Here is a 22,977-nt window from a genome sequence, read left to right on the forward strand (position 1 = left end):
ATCTATGATTGTATCCGTGACCTGATTTTAAATTACCAAATCTTAACAACTATAAAGTCCTTCACACAGTATGAAAATGGATATCGAGCGGTAGAACATTTGAGTTGAATTGATTAATCGCTTTGTAGAGGAAATGCTTAGTTTGGTACCTACGTATCAAAATAATAAGTAGTGCAAAGTAATAGGTAACAAAATTATTGCAAAAGAGTAACAAATCTCATTTATGCCAAGAACGGTTATTTATAAAATTTTATTATAGTATTAGACACCCGCCCCGGCTTCGCACGGTCAGCATTATTGATTTTAATACAAACTTTCACTCCCTATTTTAGTATTTTAGAGGTTGGTTCTAACATAATATAAAGTATTCTATGTTAAAACGCGAGTAAAAACTCGCGAGTAAATAAAATTTAATCGGTCATTTTAATTCATTCTAATCGGTCCAACAGTTTAGCTGAGAAAGCGAAACAGACAGACAGACTTTCGTATTTATATTGTTAGTAAGGGGTACCGAAACTGTATCTATAAAAAGTGTAGTGTAGTAGCTGAACTGCAAGACTTAGTGGATGACTTGCAGTTTAGCTAAATAAAATAAGATACTTGTAGTAATTAGACTAATATTGTTTCGATTTCCAAGACTTTCGAATCGGCGCGGCGGGCGGTCTCCGCCGACACAGCCGCACTTACCACGAACATAGCTTCTGTTTACTTAAAATCGGCGGCTCTCGCCAAGTCCATATTTCGGGTAGGAACACTCCTCACATATGAGGCGAGGGCGTGAAGAGGAGCGTGTTCTTCGCTGACAGTCTCTATATAGGTAGCTCAAATTTACCTGATATAATCTTTGACTAGTCGCCTCGCGTCGGGAGCTCTCGCGAAGTCCACATTTCGGGTGAGGACTCTCCGCACAGGCGGAGCGAGAGCGGGGAGCGGAGCGGCGCGCGGTCTCCGCCGACACAGTCGCGCCAACAACGCACATAGCTCGCCGCTAGCGCATCGCTCTGCTAGCAGCGGCGCCGCTACGCTTGTTGTAGTTTCCGCCCATTCCTCCCAATCTGGACTGTCCTTATTCTGTAAGAGAGGGAAAATTATAATTTCTAGGTAGACAAACGAATAAAAATCTTAAATCGCTAGGTATTTAACTACGCTAAAGATACAATATAAAATATCTGATGAGTAACGTAAATTATTTAATATAAATTGACTTCACAATCTTTGTAAAATTCTTGTTACAAGCGTAACAAGAAGATCGATGATCACTTTATAGTTAACTATTTATTAAAGTTTATTTTACTTTACAGTGTACTTAGCAATAATTGTAATTACTGTCAGTTGTAAATATGAATGTCTGCACTCTTCACTGTTGACGTCATAAGTGTGTTTTGTTGTGATGAGTTCGTCACGAGCAGACACGACACTATAGCTTTTCACGTGAATGTCAATAAATTGCATCTCATAATAACTTTATTCACGTGATAAACTACATTTTATTTGAGCGGCTCTTTCGGAGATAGTTTTTCTGATCACTGAACTATACATTCTTTTTTAAAGACTAAGAAGGTATAGTAACTTTATTAATTAAACACAACTAACACTAAATCACAGGAAAACCATCAACATTAAATAATATGACGACTGTTTGTGTGTTTGTAATTTGTATATTTAATTCTGAAAGATTCACCTGGGACAGTAAATCCGTGAGTATCAGAAGGGGGTCCCGCGTCACGCTCTCATCTTGCAGAGGTGTCGTCATTACGAAATCCACCATGTTCTGAAAAATAACTTCTTTATTTTACTTGATAATTTATGTGCAAAATGACATGGGTAGTAAGATATGCAATTAGTATCTTTAACATGCTAACTTGAACATTTAATGAAATTATAGTTCTGAAGAAATTAATTGAGCACACTTATAATAGGAATTGTGTCTATTTATTTTGAAATCTACACTAATATTATAAAGAGGAAAACTTTGTTTGTTTGTTTGTTTGGTTGTAATGAATAGGCTCAAAAACTACTGGACCGATTTTAAAAATTCTTTCACCATTCGAAAGCTACATTATCCACGAGTAACATAGACTATATTTTATTTTGGAAAAAAATAGGGTTCCGTAATATATTTGGATTTTTCGGACACAAACTGAAAAAAATCAACCAAAAAGTTACTTATTTTGCGTACGCTGCCTAAACTACAAAAGATAGAACCATAAAATGTTTTAATTAATTGTAGATCTTATAAATATCTACAAAAAAGTCCGCGACACACTATAGCTATCTATGTCGAGTGAGGCACAACAACCACATTTTTATTTAAAAATCTTGAATTTCTTTTGGTCTACATTTAAACGCGTTTTTTTTACTGATGCTATTAATCCTTATCAAAATAAATAATTTCATCAATAAGTACAGTTTATGTAGATAATATTTGGTCTTTTAATGATTAAAATTGGACGTTTGGTTTTGAAGTTGTGGTGAAATTTATAGAGAAGCTCTATAATAATTTTGTTATGTATTCTAAAACAACAGGTTGCACTGCGGGACTGCAGGCAGAAGTGACACTTTTGCCGGGAGCAAGACTTAGTTAGCCGCTTTGCGGGCAGTCCTTTAGTTAGTTCTAATAGAGATATATTTAGTATCGGCTGTGCATCCGTGCGAAGCCGGGGCGGGTCGCTAGTAAATCATAAAAAGATAACTTTTATGCTAACCAACGGCAAATTCTTATCAATCATTATGACAATTTAAAGATTTATAATTAAGTTTTGTTAAAAAAAATATATGTATAGTATGATGTCTATGCAGGTATATACTTACTTTCAATTCTTTCATAACGACCTCCTTTCTTATAGTCTTCGTGAGAAAATGCTTATATCTTATAATGTTTTTCTGAAAATGAAAGAAAACTAAGTTGAATAATAGGTTCAAGAGTTCATAAGTACTTCATTAAGTCTACTTTAAAAGTTATTCTTACCCTCCAAACAATGGAATGATACCATTGGTCTCTAGTGTAGGCGTCATTTGCCTGTAAATAATTTACATCGTAATATTTAAATAATTACTCATAATAATAAATACATAGAACTATGGGAATATAAAGGAATGGACTTAATTTCCGTTAATATTATCGTAAGCAGTTACATGAATATAGGAACTTAATGAGTGTCACTGATTTGATGATTCTTCCTTCCTATTAAAATTTAATGACAATTCGTATTATGTGGAACTAAATGAATAAGTTAATTAATCAACTAAACATTACATATAGTTATAATAGTACTGGCATAAAGTAAACAAACGGTGTCGCATTCGACCGCAGAAAATGTATCCTCAGTCAAAGAATTCCGCAATAATATTTTTGCGGTTTTTTGCTAATAATGAAATAGACGTAGAGTAAGCTTTACGACTAATAAACACTAATAAGTTGACGAATAAAATTTATTTCAATTCTACTTAAAGTAACGCTATTTTGTTATTACAATCTATAAATGGAAATTAGTTAAGAAAAAAAAATGGCATACAATTATTATAAGGAAATAACTGTTTGTTGTCATTTGTATGATGATATTTCAGGTCAAGGTTTTCCATGAGCTTTCATGAAAAGATAGATGATTGTGAATAAATCAAACTAGGTATCGAGGATCGTAGTAAGTCGAAAGATGTAGGTGCGTACTGCGTAATCTGGCATGTAATGTGGCTTAAAATAAATGAAAGCGTATACATTAGGAATAACTAACACACTGGCGTTAGTCCCGTCCATTTAGTTAGTCGGTAGTCTCACCTCTATGGAGGGTACCTCGATCCGCCTTTGACCATGATCTTGTATTGCGTACTTCAGGTTTTACATTAAGCGAGTCCTGTCTCACCTCCCTTGCCGTTGCCCTTGCCGTTGTAAAGGAACCTAGCCTATATTGAATAAGTTGGTAAGTAGCCATTGTGAACTTACCTGCAGCAGAAGGGAGCCATTTGGCATAACAATCCTTAGGCAGTATTTCCTGGCGGAATCCCACCGTGATATGCAATAAACTTCTTGCATACAGCTGTATGATAACGGATGCTCTAATAAACCCGAAGGCTAAAACAAAATGAAAAAAGTAAGTATCCAACATGTAACCAATGGTTAACTTTATATGATAGAGTACTCATTGCCAATTTTAGGCGTTAGACGTTCTGAACAATGTATATTTTATGTGAACATTCCTCTTCCTCCTGGCGTTAAATCTATTTCTTCTCATCTCCTTGGAGAGGAGCCAGGCTGTGCCTTTTTTACTATGATCCTGGATTTGGTAAGTCAAGTTTTTACCTGAAGCGAATCGCCTCTCACCACCGCGCCAGCTTTACAGGGTAACTGAACCCGTATTGGATCATGGTAAAAGGTGCGGCTCAATATGCTATTCCCTTAGTGACCTTTTACGACATACACGGGAAATAAATAGAGTGGTCATATTCTAAACTGCCGAACCACACGGAAAGAATCTTTAGTTAGGTAAGGAATTCATGTATTATTAATTCCTTACCTAACTAAAGATTCGTTCCGTGGTAGATTTTTATATTCGGTTCAATTCGGGTTACGATTTTACATTTTGGTCGAGCGAATAAAATAAGTATCTGCATATAAGCCTTTCTTTTGATTGACTGTTCAAGCATCTGGCTGCACATATATATTTTCCTTCGTTAGGTACTAAACTAGTATGGAAAAGTCAAATTATCATTTGAATAGTTAGAAGGAATAATTTATACCTACATATACCTTAGGTATCATAAAAATAAAAAAAATCTTCTAGATACATAATTTTTCACAGAAATATTTGTTCATGTATGGTTTTAGTAAAAGCTTGTTTTTTAAATCATTTTTATGACTACTTCCTTATTTATAGTACCTAGATAATGATCTTATATAATTACCGCGTAATAGTGATAAATTATAATTATCTACGTATGAGGACTGTAATAAAATTATTAAGTAGTAGTCTCTTTAACTCTAGATGAAAGGAAACTACGAGATATTTTGCTTGTAAATATTCGGTTGCGTTATCAAAAACTTTGTTTGTCAAAAGCAATTTACAAAAAGCAGGCTTATTGCAATTTTATTATTTGTAGCCAGCCATCAGACTAAAAAGATCTTATAACAAGATGCAGAACAACTACTATCTGCAATATCGGCAACACGTGTAGTATAATTTGATAAGGTAAATTAGGTCAGCGGGAGAGGAGGGCGTGTCCACTAGCCGGCAACTTTGCATTTCAGTTTGTAATGCGATTGAAAAAATATTTGATGATACACCATTTTGTTCAACGAGTGTCTCTTATATACATAAAATATTTTTTTGCTTTCATAACACTGCTAGTTTGTCTTTCTGTTCGTGATTTCTCATTAATAAGAGTTATAGTCCGATTTATGTGGTGATAAGTAACCAACATCTGAAGTTTTTGTTACTGGCGTTTGAAAATGCTTTATTATAGGTAGTTCTAATAAAAAAAAATACATACTTAGATTTTTATTTTTCTGTTTGTTGTCTTTGGGATAATGGACCTAATTTATTTATATTAAAATATATCAAATTAATATTAACCGTTCATTTGTATTAAAATCTATACACAACAAAATACAATTAGTTTGTATACGTGACGTAGCAGTGGGCCAAGACTCGCGGAGTAGCCTCCTGTGACGTCAACAGCGCGACCGGGCTGGGTCGACCCGCCTTTTCATTTTAAACTGCTACCTCAGTGACGCCATTCTTCAGATGCCACAGACTCACATTTAAATTTGTTTACAATTTATAAGATACAGTTTACGATCCCATCGCTTATTGACGTCATTATTTAAATATACCTACTAAGTATGTAAGATGCGGAATAATTTTCACTGAAGAAGCAGTTACACACAAACGTTATAAAATCATCCTCTCTCTATCCCTGAGGTTAACCGTAGAGAAGTCAACGTTCGTGTATTGTAACAAGTTACAGTACTTTTTTTAACTTAAAAAAGATGCTTTTATGAGGTATTTTGTAACAAACATTTAGCGAAAAACACGAAAGACTGTTGGATCTGTCTACCCCGCAAGGGATATAGACGTGATTGTATGTATAAACATGTAATTATGTATGTTTTGTAAATTTTTAGGTGAGATCCTATCTGTCACATCTATACACACCTATATTTATATTTGCAAGTCATTTGATATATGAGGTAAAATCATGTATTGAAGATTCTTTTGAGTTGATATTTGATACATACCAACATGTCAAAAACACCTACGCAGAAGTACCTACTTCCATTAATGACGTAGTACATACCTGTACATGTATGTAAGAATCATTCATGGTGTCTCACAACTTAATCTACACACATATTTTATTCCTTACTGATTCCGTAAACCTGGATTTTGTTGAAAAATAAAACCTACCTATGTAATCTTACAATATGACTACTTAGGATGTCTTTACTTTATCTCAATTATTAAATAAAGTACAATGTAAAAAGCGAAATACCTACTTTTTTGGGGAGAGAACAGAAAAGGATGCCAAAACATAAAGACACTATTTTACACTGTATACTGATGAACTTAATGAATTTAAAAAGAATTAAAATAACTAAATGCGACTTGACAAAAAATTAACTTAAAATTTGTATCTCTGTATTTTTTGGGTTCCGTTTAAATTTATATATTCAATTTTCCAACCAAATAATACTAATCAATAAGGTTGGTTCACATTTTAACTGTTTGTTTGACAATAAGCAGTTATCGTCATCGGTTAAGAGCGTAGAAACAATAAAACTAACGAGCGTAAAACACAAACCTCCTTTGCAGTTGGGTATAAAAATTTTCATCTAAAAATAATCTTTAGCGTTGATTGATCCTTGAAACGCTATGAACTTGAACATGATGATAGGCGGAACAGTCATAATAAATCTAATTATCTTATAGTTGTATTTTTTACAGGCAAACAAACAGGCATACCATCCGTCCATAATTAGTTTTATTTAAAATTTATTCTCTGTTTAATTAATTTTTACTTGAGAAAAACAAACAAACGTCAATTCCAATTTGTTGTTTTTTGAAGTCAGACAATTTCATTCAAGAAGTAACAAAGTATCCTCTATCCATCCATTCCGACAAACCTTCAAGTTTATCATAATAATAAGATTGCACATATCTATAGTATCTTAGACGTTTTGGCAGCTATCAGTAATGTGTAAATACCACTGCGTTACCAGATGTGAATTTTCGGAACAGGAATATTATAATCCAATTAAAACATGAGTTGTTGTACCTATTTGACTTTGTTAATGAGCTCACATTGACGTCAATCGTTCAGGGTTCCATACGCGGGCAATAAACCGAGATATCATTTCATATAATATTAAATAACTTCTAATAAATTCTATGTTTTATTTGAAAATATAATGTAATCAACATTAGTGGAAGTTTACTTTATTTAATAACGTCATCTTTAACTCCCGCTACTGGGTGATTATTAACTCGCTATTTGTCGATCGAGAAATTTATCTTGTAGAGTATTAGTATATATCTAACAGGGACGTTAAAGTGACTGGAATTCTGGAAATCTCATAAAATTCTATAATCGAAAGCAATCGTATTAATACTTAAGTCCTTTACTTAAATCAATTTTAATTAATGCGCTTACATATTTGTGTGATATCATATTCTTTTCTATAAACAATTTGGACCAATAATATCTGAGGCAACTCAAGCAAGATGGGCCAGTTGACTTTACACCGAGTGAAAGTATCTTGATAACGATCTGGGTACTACTGGTCATTGACCTTTTGCAAACTTAACCGATTTTTATTCTACATATAAAGATATTTTATTCCATAGAGGACGACGATAGAACTTAAAGGTGAGTTTTAAGTTTCAACAACGAATATCAATTTTGTAAATAGAATTACATACCCCTACCTGTACATTATTAAATTATATTACGATTTGCTCAGATTCACGAGTGGTCAATTTTATATGATTGATTTGAGGTCAAACTATACTATCTACTTCCTATCTTTATATATAGTGAAGCTATTAATTTATACAGGTAAGAAGTTATAGTAGCAATTTATTATTTTCATTAATTTGCGCTTCACATAGAAGATAGACTTAAAATATTTTTTCTTGTAGATCTACATCTTAAAAAACAGGTACGGAAAAGAACAAAAATTATTGAATAAAAAAATGGAACTTCTAATGTTTAAGTATTTTGTATGTGTGGGCGTGCACAGGTAATTACAACGTTTGTCTTAAATATTTCGTTACCACTCTTAACATTGCGTTGTAGAGGTTTATTTTCCGCTACGTCATTGAGTGACGTAGTACAAAGTTACGACATTGAATACAATCGTTTAATTTTGACATTAGTATTTTATTTAGAAAAATTCACGACTAAATGAGCCTTGCCGTTTCGTTGACCCGTCTAGGTCGAAAAAGTTATTTGGGTAAAGTGAAACTTTGATTTTAAATAACTCCGTTAATAACTAAATGGAAAAATAGCTTTTTAAATAAGCTTTGTCGTTAATTTTATTTTAAAGATACCATTGATAATGTAGAATAAAATGCACCATTTAAAGATAGTCATAAAGGTTTGAAATTAAAACAAATTGGTCTAAGATCACTATCGGTTCACGTCCTTGTTATGCACATGTTAATATGGTGGACAAACAAACGGACAAGGCATGCTAGTATTTTCGTAAAAAGATCAAAAAGAATCTACCATTTGTAACGATTATAATGGACATTGGACACGTAGAAATACAGAACATTTTTTCTAAACTATTTACGCATTAGTTTATCAGGCACAGTATCAAACGATCGATACCTGATGCATACTAATTACTGTAATATAAATAAAAAGTACATGTCTGAGGTGCAGTTTATAATAAGTATCTATATTGATTAATGCTGACAAAAGAATATTTTTTTCTAACAACACCAAACTGTTCCCTATGGAAGTGAATTTAGTTTGAGCAATCCGTCTGTTATATAGGAAGCTTAACGTCTAGAGCGCCATTTTTCATAATACGACTTGGCAAGCTTTGTATTTATTATATTGTCCAAGTTAATTAATCATCTTTGGGCATGCTTTTGCTCTAATTATTCATTTTGTATTAATCTTTTTAATGCTAATAATATGTTGTGACTACGAGTCTTCAGCCCGTCAAAATAAACTAATATAGTACTTATCTGCCTGTTCTGTGGGCTCGTCCTAATCTATAACTGATAACGTTGTAGCTGGTTACATTAACCCACTTCATATGTACGTGTTAGTACTTTGGTCCGCTGACTGCTATGAGCACGATTTGTATGAATTGAACGTTTGTATGACGTCAAAGAATTGTTTTCAACACCGACATCCGTTTATATACCTGCATACGCGGATCTGGATGATGTTTATATTTTCTTCTCAAACAGTTGCCACTATGATTTTGTGCTAACTATCTGAAACTACGAAGTCTGTGTATAAAATACAAAATAATTACAAACATAAAAATACTGTTAACGTGATTTTAGTTGTAAAACTGTTTTCAATACAATTAATGATAATTCATTCTATTTTTATCTCTTGATATTGACGTAAATACCTCGATACGTTAAAAATAGACATTGAATTATTTATTGACGTGTGACATATGTAGCGTAACTATTTATGAATCAATGCGAAAAAGTTACTATCTTAACCATAAAAGAAATAAAGTTTAACTGTTTGTAGTATGTTAAACTTGAAAAAATGTTTGACCCGGAGAAGAACAGCTTTTCCTTGCTGTGAAATGTTAAACGATATGTGCCAATTATTTTGTCCAACACTGTCAAAAATATGAATGAAAATATTTTATCATAAGTTACCCTAAATATTAAGTTTAAACTCGAATCACATTTATATTCGACATACGACATAAATTAGGTATTAATGTATTCTGAGAGATGAAGATAATATATAAAACGAAACTTTATATACGAATCTGAATAAAAATATGTTAATGAATGCATCAAGTGACGCACGAATACTCTTATCTTCGATTGACCTCAACATAGAGTTCATGATAATGCTAAATTGCAATCCGTTTAAATTAAAGGTGGGTTTAATTACCAAAAAAATACTTGAATTAAGATTAACCTTAAAATACTAAACTACTTTTCAACAATAAACATTTATTTGTCAAATACAATAAAATGGTTGATTTATATAGAAGTTTGTATGGATGGTTTATAAGCTGATAAAACCTTCTTCCTCCTTGCTTTTAGTCCTGGTTGCATGTTCACCCCTCTGGAGAGGAGCCCGGGGTACTTATACTTTTGTCCATGGATCCTAAATTGGGTGAGTCAGGTTTTTGCAAGGGAACCTTACCCGTATCGATCATGGTTGTTAGTTGTCTTAATGTAATGCATTGGTTAGTATTAGTATTCAGACTACTGTACATAACTTAGAAAATAGTCATTGGTACATAGCCGAGGTGGGATTTCAATCTGTAACGTAACTTTATGCGCATCACGCATTTTAACCCAGTTCCTTACTAACTCAACATATGAAACAATTCCTTCAAATGAAACAATACTTAATAGGCCCATATTAATGCCATAATGATAAAAGTATGTGACGATTATATGTTGTAATAACGATATCAGAAGGTTGGATAGATTTGATCATTACGCTATTATGTTTCGTACATATACTCGTATGTTGCTCATCTTTTGTGGGAACTTTCAAAAATTCTTTCTCAGCGGGTGCATCGCCGATTGAATTGGCCAAATTTTTATCTAAATATTACAAGAATAATTACAAACAAAAATAGATATAGTTGAGTAGGTATCCGTTTTATCTTGCAGCTAAATATGTTTGGTTTGCCATTTCAAATATCCATTTAAATCTAATTTGTGCTAGCCTCGCAAGGGCCTTAGGTCCTTATATTTTTATCGTTATAACACATAGAAGTAGATTTCACGGTTCGGTTACATAGGCTTTATGATTTCGTTAGGTTACGATTGGATAATCTTACATGTTTTGTACATGCTTTATAGAAGTAAATGGTGTTTAAAAGTGGATTTTATCTATGTAAATTATGTTTTTTTATCACAATACTCCGAATAATAATACATTACTTAAAAAAAGAATTAAAGTTACTTTTGTACGCACGTCATTATGATGAGTCATCGAATTAACATGTATATATTTTTATTTGCACAGATGCCGAAGAGATTACAGGCTATTTAAATATATTCATGTGTTAGTAAAAACATTTGGTTTGCGGAATAAATACATACCCCACAATAATGCATCATGTGTATCCTGAATCGCTTCAGGCTTTAGCATTTCTACATTGGTATGTTTGACAAATTCTTACAAATAATAATCATTATATATATCATGATAAATCTATTTATTTCATAACTAAATTTTAATTCTTCTGTCGATAAAATACGGATAGACGTTTCCTATGAAACTGATCCCAAATTGTTACATAACATAAAGGACTTACCGTCTTAGAAACGATGTGATCATTTTGTAAGCAGAGCGTGTGCGTTTCCCATCTCCTTAGGAATTTGGCAGCCAAGATCTTCACGACGACTGTCCTCGTGTGCTGGAAGCAGCAGACCCTGAGGGTACCTTCCGTGGCCAGCTTGTACCGCGGCCCTGGCGGCGGTGCTGGTCCACCCGGCATACTCTCGAGACCAATACTGTCTGCACAACATTCTGGACTTGATCCCTAAAACAAAATAACAGTTATTTTTTTAAATAGAAGTTATAGAATGGAAACATATCTAAGCACCGCTACTTTAGGCTTTGGGCATAGCTAAACAACTTAATGTACCTAATAGGAGATCATATCAAAATTGGAAGACATGATGATATAAATACTGAATGGGAAGAAATGTTTAAAATATATATACCTATTATGCTGAACACTGATAGTAATAAATAAATAATTACTAATACTTTTTGGAATGTTCAGTGCATATTATTACAATGCATGTCAACTTACAAGTTTGTTGAAAAGAAAACTTAAGAAAGAAACAAGACTTTTATAAGTACTACCTACTTTTGTATTAACAATAGTACCTATTCAGTAACAGTTATTTGGCTTCGGTGTCAAATATAAAAACAATTAAATTTGTTATTTGATTTTGTCAGGCTACATAAAATAGAGTCAAAATGAAGAATCTTTACAAAAACATGCCCGCAGCAAATTCTCTATCACGAAATGTTCTTTAATTTAATAAGGCCGCCTTTTGTACCTTAACAATAACATACTCGTAAGTTTAGGGTATTCTTTCTATCTATCTATCTATATTTAAGTATTATAATCAACAAGATGGAAAAAGGGGATACGAGTCATATTGGTTTTTTGCTTATTAATAAAGCAAAACCCTCAAATTATACGTGACCATATTGTAATGCACTTACGAAATAATACCTTTGTGACTGGTTGACGTCAGTTTCGACCTTGTACTTTAACATTTTGCAGATAAAATTATTTTAAATAGACAACGAACAAAGGTCTCGCTCGGTGTGACATCTTTGATATCACTTTCTATTAGATATCAGAAGGTTACGCGCGAGTACACACCGAGATGACTGACATATTGTAGTCCAAAGTGCACGAAGAGAATGCATTATGATTTTCAAATACGGACATTGAACTGTACCCATTGATACGAATATTTAAGTTCTTATAAAATTAAAGGCATTTGTTGAAGGTAAAGGTTTGTAATAGCTTTCAACCTATTATGGAAAGGAAGAATAAAGTTGTAAACAAAGAAATCTCAAGCTCATAGCGAAAGTTTTATTTTTTACTAACTGTGCCCGCGACGTCGTCCGCGTGGAATAGTTATTTTGGGCATCATTGAAAACCTCAAGGATAAATAACTTTACTCGTTTTTTTCACATTTTCCATTATTTCTTTGCTCCTTATAGTTCCAGCGTGATGTTATATAGCCTAAAACCTTCCTCGATAAATGGTCTATTCAACGCAAAAATAATTTTTCAAGTCGAACCAGTAGTTCCTGAGATTAGCGCGTTCAAACAAACAATCTCTTCAGATTTATAATATTAGTATAGATTTTAAATGTCTTTCAACGATGCCTTATATTCCTTACCTATATTATAATTTCAACTGCTTTTAGTCAACAACTGGATATAATATAATTACTTACAGCTGGCCACACCAAAAGATTTCAAACTCTTCCTAACTACACTTGATGTGTTGTCCATTTTTATTTAAGTCGGTAAATTTTACCTATGGCAATGGCATAGCTCTGGATAAGAGATATGATAAGACCACCAGTACCGTTGTTATCCAGGCTGGCGCACTCTGCTGTGGTGCCAGGTCATGCTGCGACCCACATTGTCCGTTCGATGACGTCATTGCGAAAATTTGGGTCATGAGGGCGCGCTTTCTGAAGCACACAGACGCCGCGCGCCCGTCACTGGGACAAATCGACCCAAATACGCCTTTATGGAGTAGCTGCCTCTTGTAAATACTCCTACAGGAATATTGAATTTGAAAACATGCCTAATACTATTTTCAATCGGGAAATACGATTGCGTCGGAAACTTTCTGTTTTGCCTCTTAAACGAAAACATGTTTAGTTCCGGCAATACTATTTTTATTTATATTAGAGAGATTGAGATCGGATTATAATCTCGTACCTAGCTATTAGTAGGTATACACAAATTAATTTATGTGTAAGTATATAGTATGTGTGGGTGTTTTGATATAAAAGTAATATCACTTGATTTTATACTCTTCCTTTTTAGTAGAGTTATTTTTTGTTTTGATAAGAGTCATTTGAAGTATAACTTAAAATAATTTATTATTACTTTCTTAAGTGTAGAAGTTATTTATAAATTTAATGGTCGGTGGATGTTTTAATCTAGTTTCGAACAAGATTTTATAATACTTTTTGAAAGTAGATATTATTAATTAATGATTGTGCGATTAATATCGCGTTGCATAATTTGTTAATTAGCGTATAAGTTGTGATAGCGTATTATGTAATCATGACCTACGTGACCCCGACTTTGGTTGGGTCAGAGACGTGCACGGTGTGGGAATACACATAGCATTGCTTAGGTGATTAGGTGTAGTAAAAACGTCCGTACCTACTTCTTTATCATCAACTTACATAGCCAGGGGACAATAAGGTCCCCAATGCCTATTGTTTTAAAGTATTAGGCTTTTTTTATATATTTTTCCCAGTTCATTGCATTCCGTTCTAAGTTAATTTACATTCACAAAAGGTTGTCTTCTTTGATATGGTTTTTATAAGCTACGATATTATTAGTTAAAGTGACCTAGCAAATGTAACTCTCGTATTTTCAATGTTCTCAAAATAATTTATAAGTTGGCACAAATTCAATTTCATAGTTTATGCAATCTACTTACATTGCAATAGATTGAAAATTTAACTTTTTGGGGCAAAACTAAATCAAGGCACCTTCTAAATCAATGACGAACAGCAAAAGGAAATAATAACACTTTGGTTTTTCCAAAATTTTAAAAGACATTTATATTGCGTCTCTTTGAATATTTGAGTTGGTTTTATTGACCAGGCAAACAGATCAAGAGCCGGCAAAAACTGGCGCCTTGCGTGTAAAGTTTTGTTTTAACGACAGCGTAGATCGGCACACAATGGAATGAATCGAAATGGCGTACGTGAACGTTCCATTGTGGATGTTTTTATGAGTAGCGAGACGAATGGTCAGATTAAATTGAATCGCTAGTAGTCCGTCCGTAGTTGAACCAATCGATATGAGCGTCGCCGCAAGTGCGACTGCATGCTTCTGACGCGTGCTCCTAGGCTGGACTGCACTATTGAAATCAAACTGTATTTTATAAAGCCAAGATATTATGTGACAATAGCTTCATTAAACTGACAAACAACTTCTTTTCAGTACATGTTTTTAATACGAGATTTGACATCATGGTTAGAAAAAAAAATGGAGAAAGTTTATAAATTTTAGGAATATTCTAACTTTTCTAGCTTGATAATTGATAATACTTACTCATATAAAACTTACAAATTAAAACAAGGCATTATAGCACGCACAGTATTCACCTCATTAATATCATGATCACAGCTGCTGCAACGCGTTTACCGAACGAAATATTCTTGAAACGAAAGTTTGAACCTCTTTGTAAGTCTAAAACGTTCAGTAAACTTAACTTAATTGGGTCCTCAAGATTCCCATTGAGGAATCTTATGTGATCAGGAGTGGTAGTCTTGAGTCGCTTTAAGTAACATTAAGTTTAATCCCCTACCTTACCAAAGAAACATTAATTTTCGATGGTAATTATACGGAAGTTGCAGTTTGCGAAATCATATTTTTGGTCGGCTTTTTCTGTACCTACATACTGCATGAAAAATAATGTGATATGATACAGTATCACAGCCTGGCCCGGCCCGGCACAACGATGACGTCAGCAACCTGATTTATTCACCAAATATTATGACTCGCCAGTGATGAAGATATGCAAAAGGCGCTAGTAATTCCTTTTTTTTCATAATTTATGCATCAAAATGAGGCTTTTTCTTTTCACTATGGTTGCAATATGAACAAAGCTTAATATAATTTTATGTCATACTACGATGATTACAATCTAAAAAAGTTTGTAAACTTCTCTTTGAAATTCGGTTAAAAATAAACCAATTTATGCAACATCGCTAAATCCACTCGTAAACTACTCGACGAACATCGCATAGACGGAGAAGCTTAGCGATTAATTTATATCTGCATTTATGAGACACAGACAGTATGGACGAAAATAGCCTGACGTGAACTGAACCCAATCGACTGGAACAAGTACTATGCAGAAATATACTTTATACAGTTTATACTTAAACACGGCCGCTTTACGCCCACCAAAATACTGCTGCCTGTACAATTATTTGGTGCACAAAATAGCTAGTAACCCCGACGTCATCGGCGTTGACTTCGTGAAATAGGGTTTTATGTGAAAAAATCTAAAATTACTTTGATCCGATACGGTACGCATGGTTTATAGCTTCAAAACAAATATAATATTAATAAAGATTTCTATTCAGTAGTTTCAGAAATAAACACATACATAAAACAAATAATGAATTGGTGGACAAACAGTTGGGTGACTGATTAAATTAAATTATGCGTATTTAGACACAAGTTTAAATCCTTTTTCGGTCATTACCCATGAAACCTGCACATTTAGGCAACCTAGACGTGTACCATAACCCAATGCGTGTTAGATTTACCTGCAAAGGTTGCAGGGTAAGCTGCGCTGTACGTGAGTAGCTTTTTGTAAAAACCTGATTCAATCAATCTAGGAGAATCGTCAATCGAAAAACAAGGCCAATCTCAGGCTTTTGTCCAAAGAAATTAAGATGTGACCCGAATAACGCCCGTAGGAATACCATAAAATGGTCTCATTGAAATCAGAGTATCAAACAAACTGACCATTGCATTCCTTACATAAACATATGGTCACGTCTATATCCCTTGCGGGGCAAACAGAGCCAACAGTCTTGAAAATACTGAATGGCTACGTTCAGCTATTTAGCTTAATGATAGAATTGAGATTCAAATAGTAACAGGTTGCTAACCCATCGCCTAAAAAAGAATCACAAGTTTGTAAGCCTATCCCTTAGTCGCCTTTTACGTCATCCATAGGAAAGAGTGGTCCTATTCTTTTTTGTATTGGTGCCGGGAACCACACGGCATTGCATTGCTAACAAATAATAATCGTATATTCTAGTTCGGATGGGATACGATGTACTTATTTATTATTTTTACAGTTTCTTTCCGGTCGCTTCTTCGTTAAAATAGTTGCATCTTTAAAAAATCCTTTTTACGATTGTGTTTTGTAATTATTGATAGGTATAAATTCGTACCGCCTTTTCGCTCTTAAATCTGTAGATACTCATAATTCAGAAAAATTAAATCAAACATGATTAAATCTTAAAATCTAATTACAAAATGTTAAAATAATGTACATACCTTACAAGGTAGCATGGCTGTAAAGCAGCAAATGATGTTAAAAAAGAAAGCCTTTCTTGTAATGGTAGAAAATGAGAACACTTATGACACAATAAAGTTCATTAAATAAAATACACACAGCCTATTAACACAGTCACGGCCACGTCCATTACAAATAATGATATTAGCAATTAATATTTTTTTTAAACTAACATTAGGTTTAGCACGTCTAATTGCCACTTCATCTAATTGAGTTATGGCTAGTAAGGAGCTGTGTTTCATTTTAAATAAGTATTATTTAACTATATTTTGTATGTACATGACAGGATACCACAACAGGAAATCATATATTATTATTTATTGAATGCGCAGGCTTATAAAACAATCTCGTACTGAAATCCCGTAGGTATACATAGTGTAGGTAGAATAATCATATGACAGGAATTAGTTAATATTTAGTTAACAAAATCAATTAATTAATTCTGTAAATTTAATAATTTTTGCAGTAACTATTTTAATTATTCAAAGAACATGTCGCCTTGTTTATTACATTGTAATACGTTTTTGTGAGATGAGTAATATACGAAAATATTTTTATTGTTTCACGAGAACTTCGCTTAATTTAAAGAATGTAGGTACAGATGTCAACTATTGTATTGTAGTTATATGTTTAAAAAATTTCTGGTATCTATGATAAGCACCTAACCAAAAAATAGTCTTTCTAAGGCGAACTTCCATACTGGTCTGGTAGCAAAGAAAAACGTAGTGGCTCTGTCTACCCTACCCTTATCGCTTTGGTTCTTTTGGGTAAAAAGATATGTTAAGTAGTTTTAAACAAAAGGTTTGTTTGAAACTTACATCTACGAAGTTTTAGATTTATATTTAAGGTACCGCTAACGAAATTTTATTATAAAACTAAGATATTAAATGTTTTCAATTTTATTTTATTATTTTTACTTATATGTATCTGTCTTGCTATTTTAATTCGTTTAAGTTATATTTCAAGATACGAGTAATAAGCACTTTTATGGCTATTTTTATATAAATTTTTAAAAGCTCCTGTACTTAAAGACAAAAACTTTGCAAAAAATTAATTTCTAAATCTGATTCGTCTTTAGCCTTTCAGGGAATTTCTGATCTATTGGATTTATTGTACTTTTTATTTGTTAGTACTGAAATACGATTAATCATAATCTTATTAGCTTCATAATAATTGTCTGGCTTATTGAAACATATGTTTGGAAGTATCGCCTTATTGATTAAAGAATTGTAAAGTGGAACCCTTTAAAATATTTGGGTGCTTGTATTATTTTACTCTAAGAAGCAACTGAAACACTACTTTCACTTTGAAGTAAGCGTATGCGAATAGCTTTCACTGATTAGGTTTCAGAAATCATACCTCTACTCTTACTTATTACAGTGGTCATTTTTAGTAAGACCAATAAGCAGCGGAATGATTCAATATTTCTTACATGAAAATAATATTGATATTCGTATATCTTTATTATTAACTTATAAATTTTTCTTTAAAATAAAACTTGTGCGATTTTTTCCATTTCAAAAATGGATCGCTTTATTATTTAAGTTATTTAACCAAAAAATCGGTCAATGACACTGTATTGTAGGTACTAAAAATGGGCTCATTTTCTTGAACTGATATAGACAACTGCAAGTTCAAGTTACAGACATTGATCTGTAATAACGAGGACAAGTGACTAAACATGAGAATTCAAAAAAAGAAACGTAAAAATATCTACAAAACCAAAATGAAAAGTTTAACAAAAATCTTATTTTAAAACCACAGCGGATGAGTAATTTTAAGAATGTGTAGGTATATGCCGTTTGCTATGCCCAAAACTGTCAAATTGACAAATGCAAATAACTGTTCAGACGTCATAAGGACTTCCCTGTGTCTCGGAATTCCATGAATGAATTTTTTTGTTACATGTCTGTTTATTTTACAACCACATGTCAATCACTTTGTATGATGGATGTCTCTTTCGAAGAAATTTAATTTCATACATAGGTACATATAGTCACGTCTATATGTGACAGGTTGCAAGCCCATCACCTTAAAGAAGAATCTTAGTCTTAGTCGCTTTTTGCGACATTCATGGGAAGGAGATGTAGTAGTCATATTTTCTTTTCTATTGGTGCCGGGAACCACAAGGGTGAAGGTCTGTTAATCCATCATAAGGCCTGTGCTGTTACATGGGTGTGAAACTTGGTAATTGCTAGAATGGTACAAGCAGGAGCTGCGTCTCACGACGACGATCAAAATCCTGCGCTAGATATGCGAAGTTTCGGGAAATGACTGAATGGGAAAATTGGAAATTCCTGGAAATAAAAAATGGGAAATTCCTGTTTTCGCGGCCGCCTTAATATACATGAGATAGCGAACAAAATTTAGGAGAGCCGCCCACAATGTTATAGTCACGTCTTGCAAAAGCCTGCAAGCTGTCTTGCGTAACGGTATCCGATTATTCGCCTTTTGAGTAAATAACGTCATGAACTTACGGGAAGAGATATTTTTATTGGTATTTTGATATCGTAAATAATTTACAGTAATAAAATAATGAAGCCAATATTGCGCAGTAGGTAATAATGTAGGTACTTAATTGATTCGACTCATTCATAAATTTGTAGGTAAAATTTTTGATAATTTAATAAATTAATAGCTTTCACAATTAATGAGTTTCTTTATATTTTTTTTGTTTGTCACTTCTTTAAGCATTATGTAAGTAGGTACTAGGTACTTAATATATCGGCGTGAAATTTCGAATTATTACTCATAGGATTAAATCATGTTGATAGGTATACCTTCTAAACCCGGTAAAAATAACTTTGTCTTAACTAGCGAGTAGCGATTAACAGCTATGTAGGTACGTTATGGCTAAAAGCTTTTAATGATAAAACATACTTATATCACGTATGTAACATATCAGTTTAGTTGGTTGGTTGGCAGAGAACGCCTTATGGCATTAAGTCCACCTGTTGCACATTTCACGTGCATTAAGTTTAAATAAATAAATAAAACATAGAACTAATAGCTGCGGCTATCTGTTAATATTAGAGCTAAGTGTGGGCCTATGTCTTATTTATATTGCATACGACTTTTTCATTGATATAATTGTGTCCTTTAAATTATTGTTTTGTACTAACCTTTATGGGTTTAAAGGGTTCACATATTAAAAGAGTTGCTATGACTATTTTCATCAATATATACATTGGCTTGAATTCTCCCGTCGCATTGTATTTGTTCCAGTCGTAATTTTCTTGGAATCAGATGCAAATTTTCAAATATTCACTTACTTAAGTATTTATAGGAAGATAATTTTATAATAATTTTGATAGTTACATTAACCACCAATTTCTCATCATCTCGCCATCTTAGCTAGTTTATGGGAAATAAATTTTTGGGTGTACAACCCAAAACAAGCATTCAAAACAAGCATTTATACTTGTTACCTAGGTAAATGTTCTTTATGTTCAGTAAGTAGGTATAAAACACATTAGATAATTTCAGAAACAGCACATGACATCTTATCTCGGAAGATATTAGAGAGGAGATATGATATTATTAAAATGGTTGAGGAAAATAAGTAGTCGCAGAGATAAATATTCTGAAATGGAAGCTTATAATTCATACTAGAGGCTTATAGGTTTTTAGTAGGAATGTGAAAAAAAAATCGATTATGGAAAAAATCGATTAAAATCGATTTTTTTTAAAGTAAAAATCGATTTTTATACTTGATTTTTTTAAAATTAATAATCGATTAAAAATCGATTTTTATAATCATCCAATAAATGCACTCCGAAATTGTTTTTGTCTTCTGGCTTTGAGCCCGGAACGCGAACTGCCAAAGAATACTATCATAGCTCCATAATATTACATTAACGCCATCTGTGCATTCTTTCTGTGCTCTTAAAACAGTTTAGATGATTAATTTAATCAAACATTCTCTAGATGGAATTAGTCGATGAACAGTATTTTACCGACATTCAGTTGATATTTTATTCATTATTCGTTGCTGAAACTTCATTTTTCAAACTTGATTGTTATAAACTTTAATTTGTGTTGATTATACCGGGTGACATTTAAAACAACTGCATCCTTTTAAACATAGACTATACCCATGCTTCTGAGCCGTTTGAGCCTATTTTTATTTAAATTAAACTTCATAATTTTCACATTTAAAAAACCCTCAAAAACTACGTCACACGCTTTATTAAGACCAATACTACAAAAATAATTTAAAACTAAACTTGTAAATTAATGTCTGAAAAATAAATTATTTTTCTAGTATCAAGATCAAGTAAAGTACAGAGTTGTCGAGATCGCTCAGCTGAATGCATTGTGTCATTGACCTCTGAATCTTACGCGTCGCTTTTCCGCCGGCCGGGGTGATATTACGTATTTAGGATCGTGGATTTTGATACTTTTATTTTTTTTCGTACTTTCTGAAATATGAACCGATATTTTTTTCTTTTTACGTTTTTAAATATCCTTTAGATGAGTACACTTAACAGTTAAATTTATGCAGTTAAATTAAATGTCACCCTGTATAAGAACTTACTGATTCTGTTGTTTATTTTTAATGAATAAATCTATTGATATAATGTATATGGCGTTTATTTTGACATAAATTGAAAAATTTGGAAAAAATCGATCAATATAATAAAATCGATTATTTTCTTAAGAAAAATCGATTATTTGTTAATCGATTTTTCATACTTAAAAAATAAATCGATTATATAAAAATCGATTTTTTATCAGCAATGTCACATCCCTAGTTTTTAGGCTATGCTTCACGAAGCAGTTCTGCGTGTCGCTGGGGTATGGATTGCCTACTGATCTATACTACATTTTATCTATTGTAGATGATACAAGTATACTCACGAAATAGTCTGCTGAACTCTGGTCAGCCAACGACGGCGATAGCAGGCACCCAGGCGAGGGCGGCGCGGTTGCGGCGGGCGGCGGGGGCGCCAGCGACAGAAGTTCGCCGGCCGACGCGGACATGCTGCCAGCCGCCGCCAAATTTCGCAAACGATCGGCCAAATCAGTATGACCTGCATTGTTTGCCTTGTTTGCACCACGTTCTTTATCATCATTAGCACACAGATTATCTATGATACGAGGTCGGCGCAGCTTCCGCGAAGCTGCTCGCCACCGCCGTAGTCGGCATGCTGCGTTGTTCAACACCTCCTCCGTTTCTCGCGACTGAGCAGACTCCTCCTCAGACTGCGTGGCGTCGTCGATGTGTTCATCGATATACGGAAGTGGTTGACCAACGTTAGAGGGCGATGGATCTTGTTCGCTAGCCATCATAGGTGATGAACCCAGAAAGTCTCTTAATGCGTATGCAAGCAGTTGATCTGTGCTCAAGCCACCTGGGGTATTTTTTGGAATGCTATCAGTAGCCACGAATTTTGCCTCTTCCTTATTGTTAACTTTATCATCTGTTTCCAATGCGCCGTTTTCATTTGAATTCAAATCTACTTCTATTTTTTGATTGTAAGATGGCATTTTGGATAAACAACCGGCAATTAAATTCATTAATGTAAATTAAATGCCATTTAATTTTAAGCCTTTTTATTTTCATCTATGGTTACTAAATAGTCCTTCTGTACACAAAAGACAAGTTAATACTAGTAATCTTCATATTTATATCCGTTTAATAATTGTACCAAAAATATCACTATTAAAGCCCAAAGGGACGTATCGGTTCAATTTTATATCTAATCGATGATTTTGATAAGCGTCACTAGTATGTATACTGAATATGGCGATATCACTGAGATGAGCATCCACTTTTGAGGATTAAGAAATAACACACTTCGGTCATAAAATCACGCACAAAAACCGTTTCAATTTACAAATTTTTGGGTGCACGCACAATCAAGCTCGAATTTAATACGATCGGTGCGGTGTGCGCAAACTGAACTGAGCACTACTACCTTGCGCTGTGATCGTAAGCTATACATATACGCAATGGTTTCGATTGTTGTTTGTATATT

General features: G+C 33.3%; 1 protein-coding gene across 1 annotated transcript in view; it reads right to left on the reverse strand.

The window, feature by feature from the left end:
* LOC106135481 (C-Maf-inducing protein) overlaps positions 1–22,977 on the reverse strand; it is a 30,403-nt gene extending 7,426 nt beyond the window's left edge. The window contains exons 1-7 of the mRNA XM_013335785.2: positions 21,857–22,977; positions 11,483–11,710; positions 3,941–4,069; positions 2,969–3,019; positions 2,812–2,883; positions 1,682–1,771; positions 833–1,071 (exon numbers count right to left, since the gene is read on the reverse strand). Coding sequence (XP_013191239.2) covers positions 833–1,071; positions 1,682–1,771; positions 2,812–2,883; positions 2,969–3,019; positions 3,941–4,069; positions 11,483–11,710; positions 21,857–22,516 — 1,469 coding nt within the window. The 5' untranslated portion in view covers positions 22,517–22,977. The remainder of the gene's footprint in view (positions 1–832; positions 1,072–1,681; positions 1,772–2,811; positions 2,884–2,968; positions 3,020–3,940; positions 4,070–11,482; positions 11,711–21,856) is intronic.

The sequence above is a fragment of the Amyelois transitella genome, chromosome 3 (genome assembly GCF_032362555.1).
Source record: "Amyelois transitella isolate CPQ chromosome 3, ilAmyTran1.1, whole genome shotgun sequence".
NCBI lineage: Eukaryota > Metazoa > Arthropoda > Insecta > Lepidoptera > Pyralidae > Amyelois > Amyelois transitella.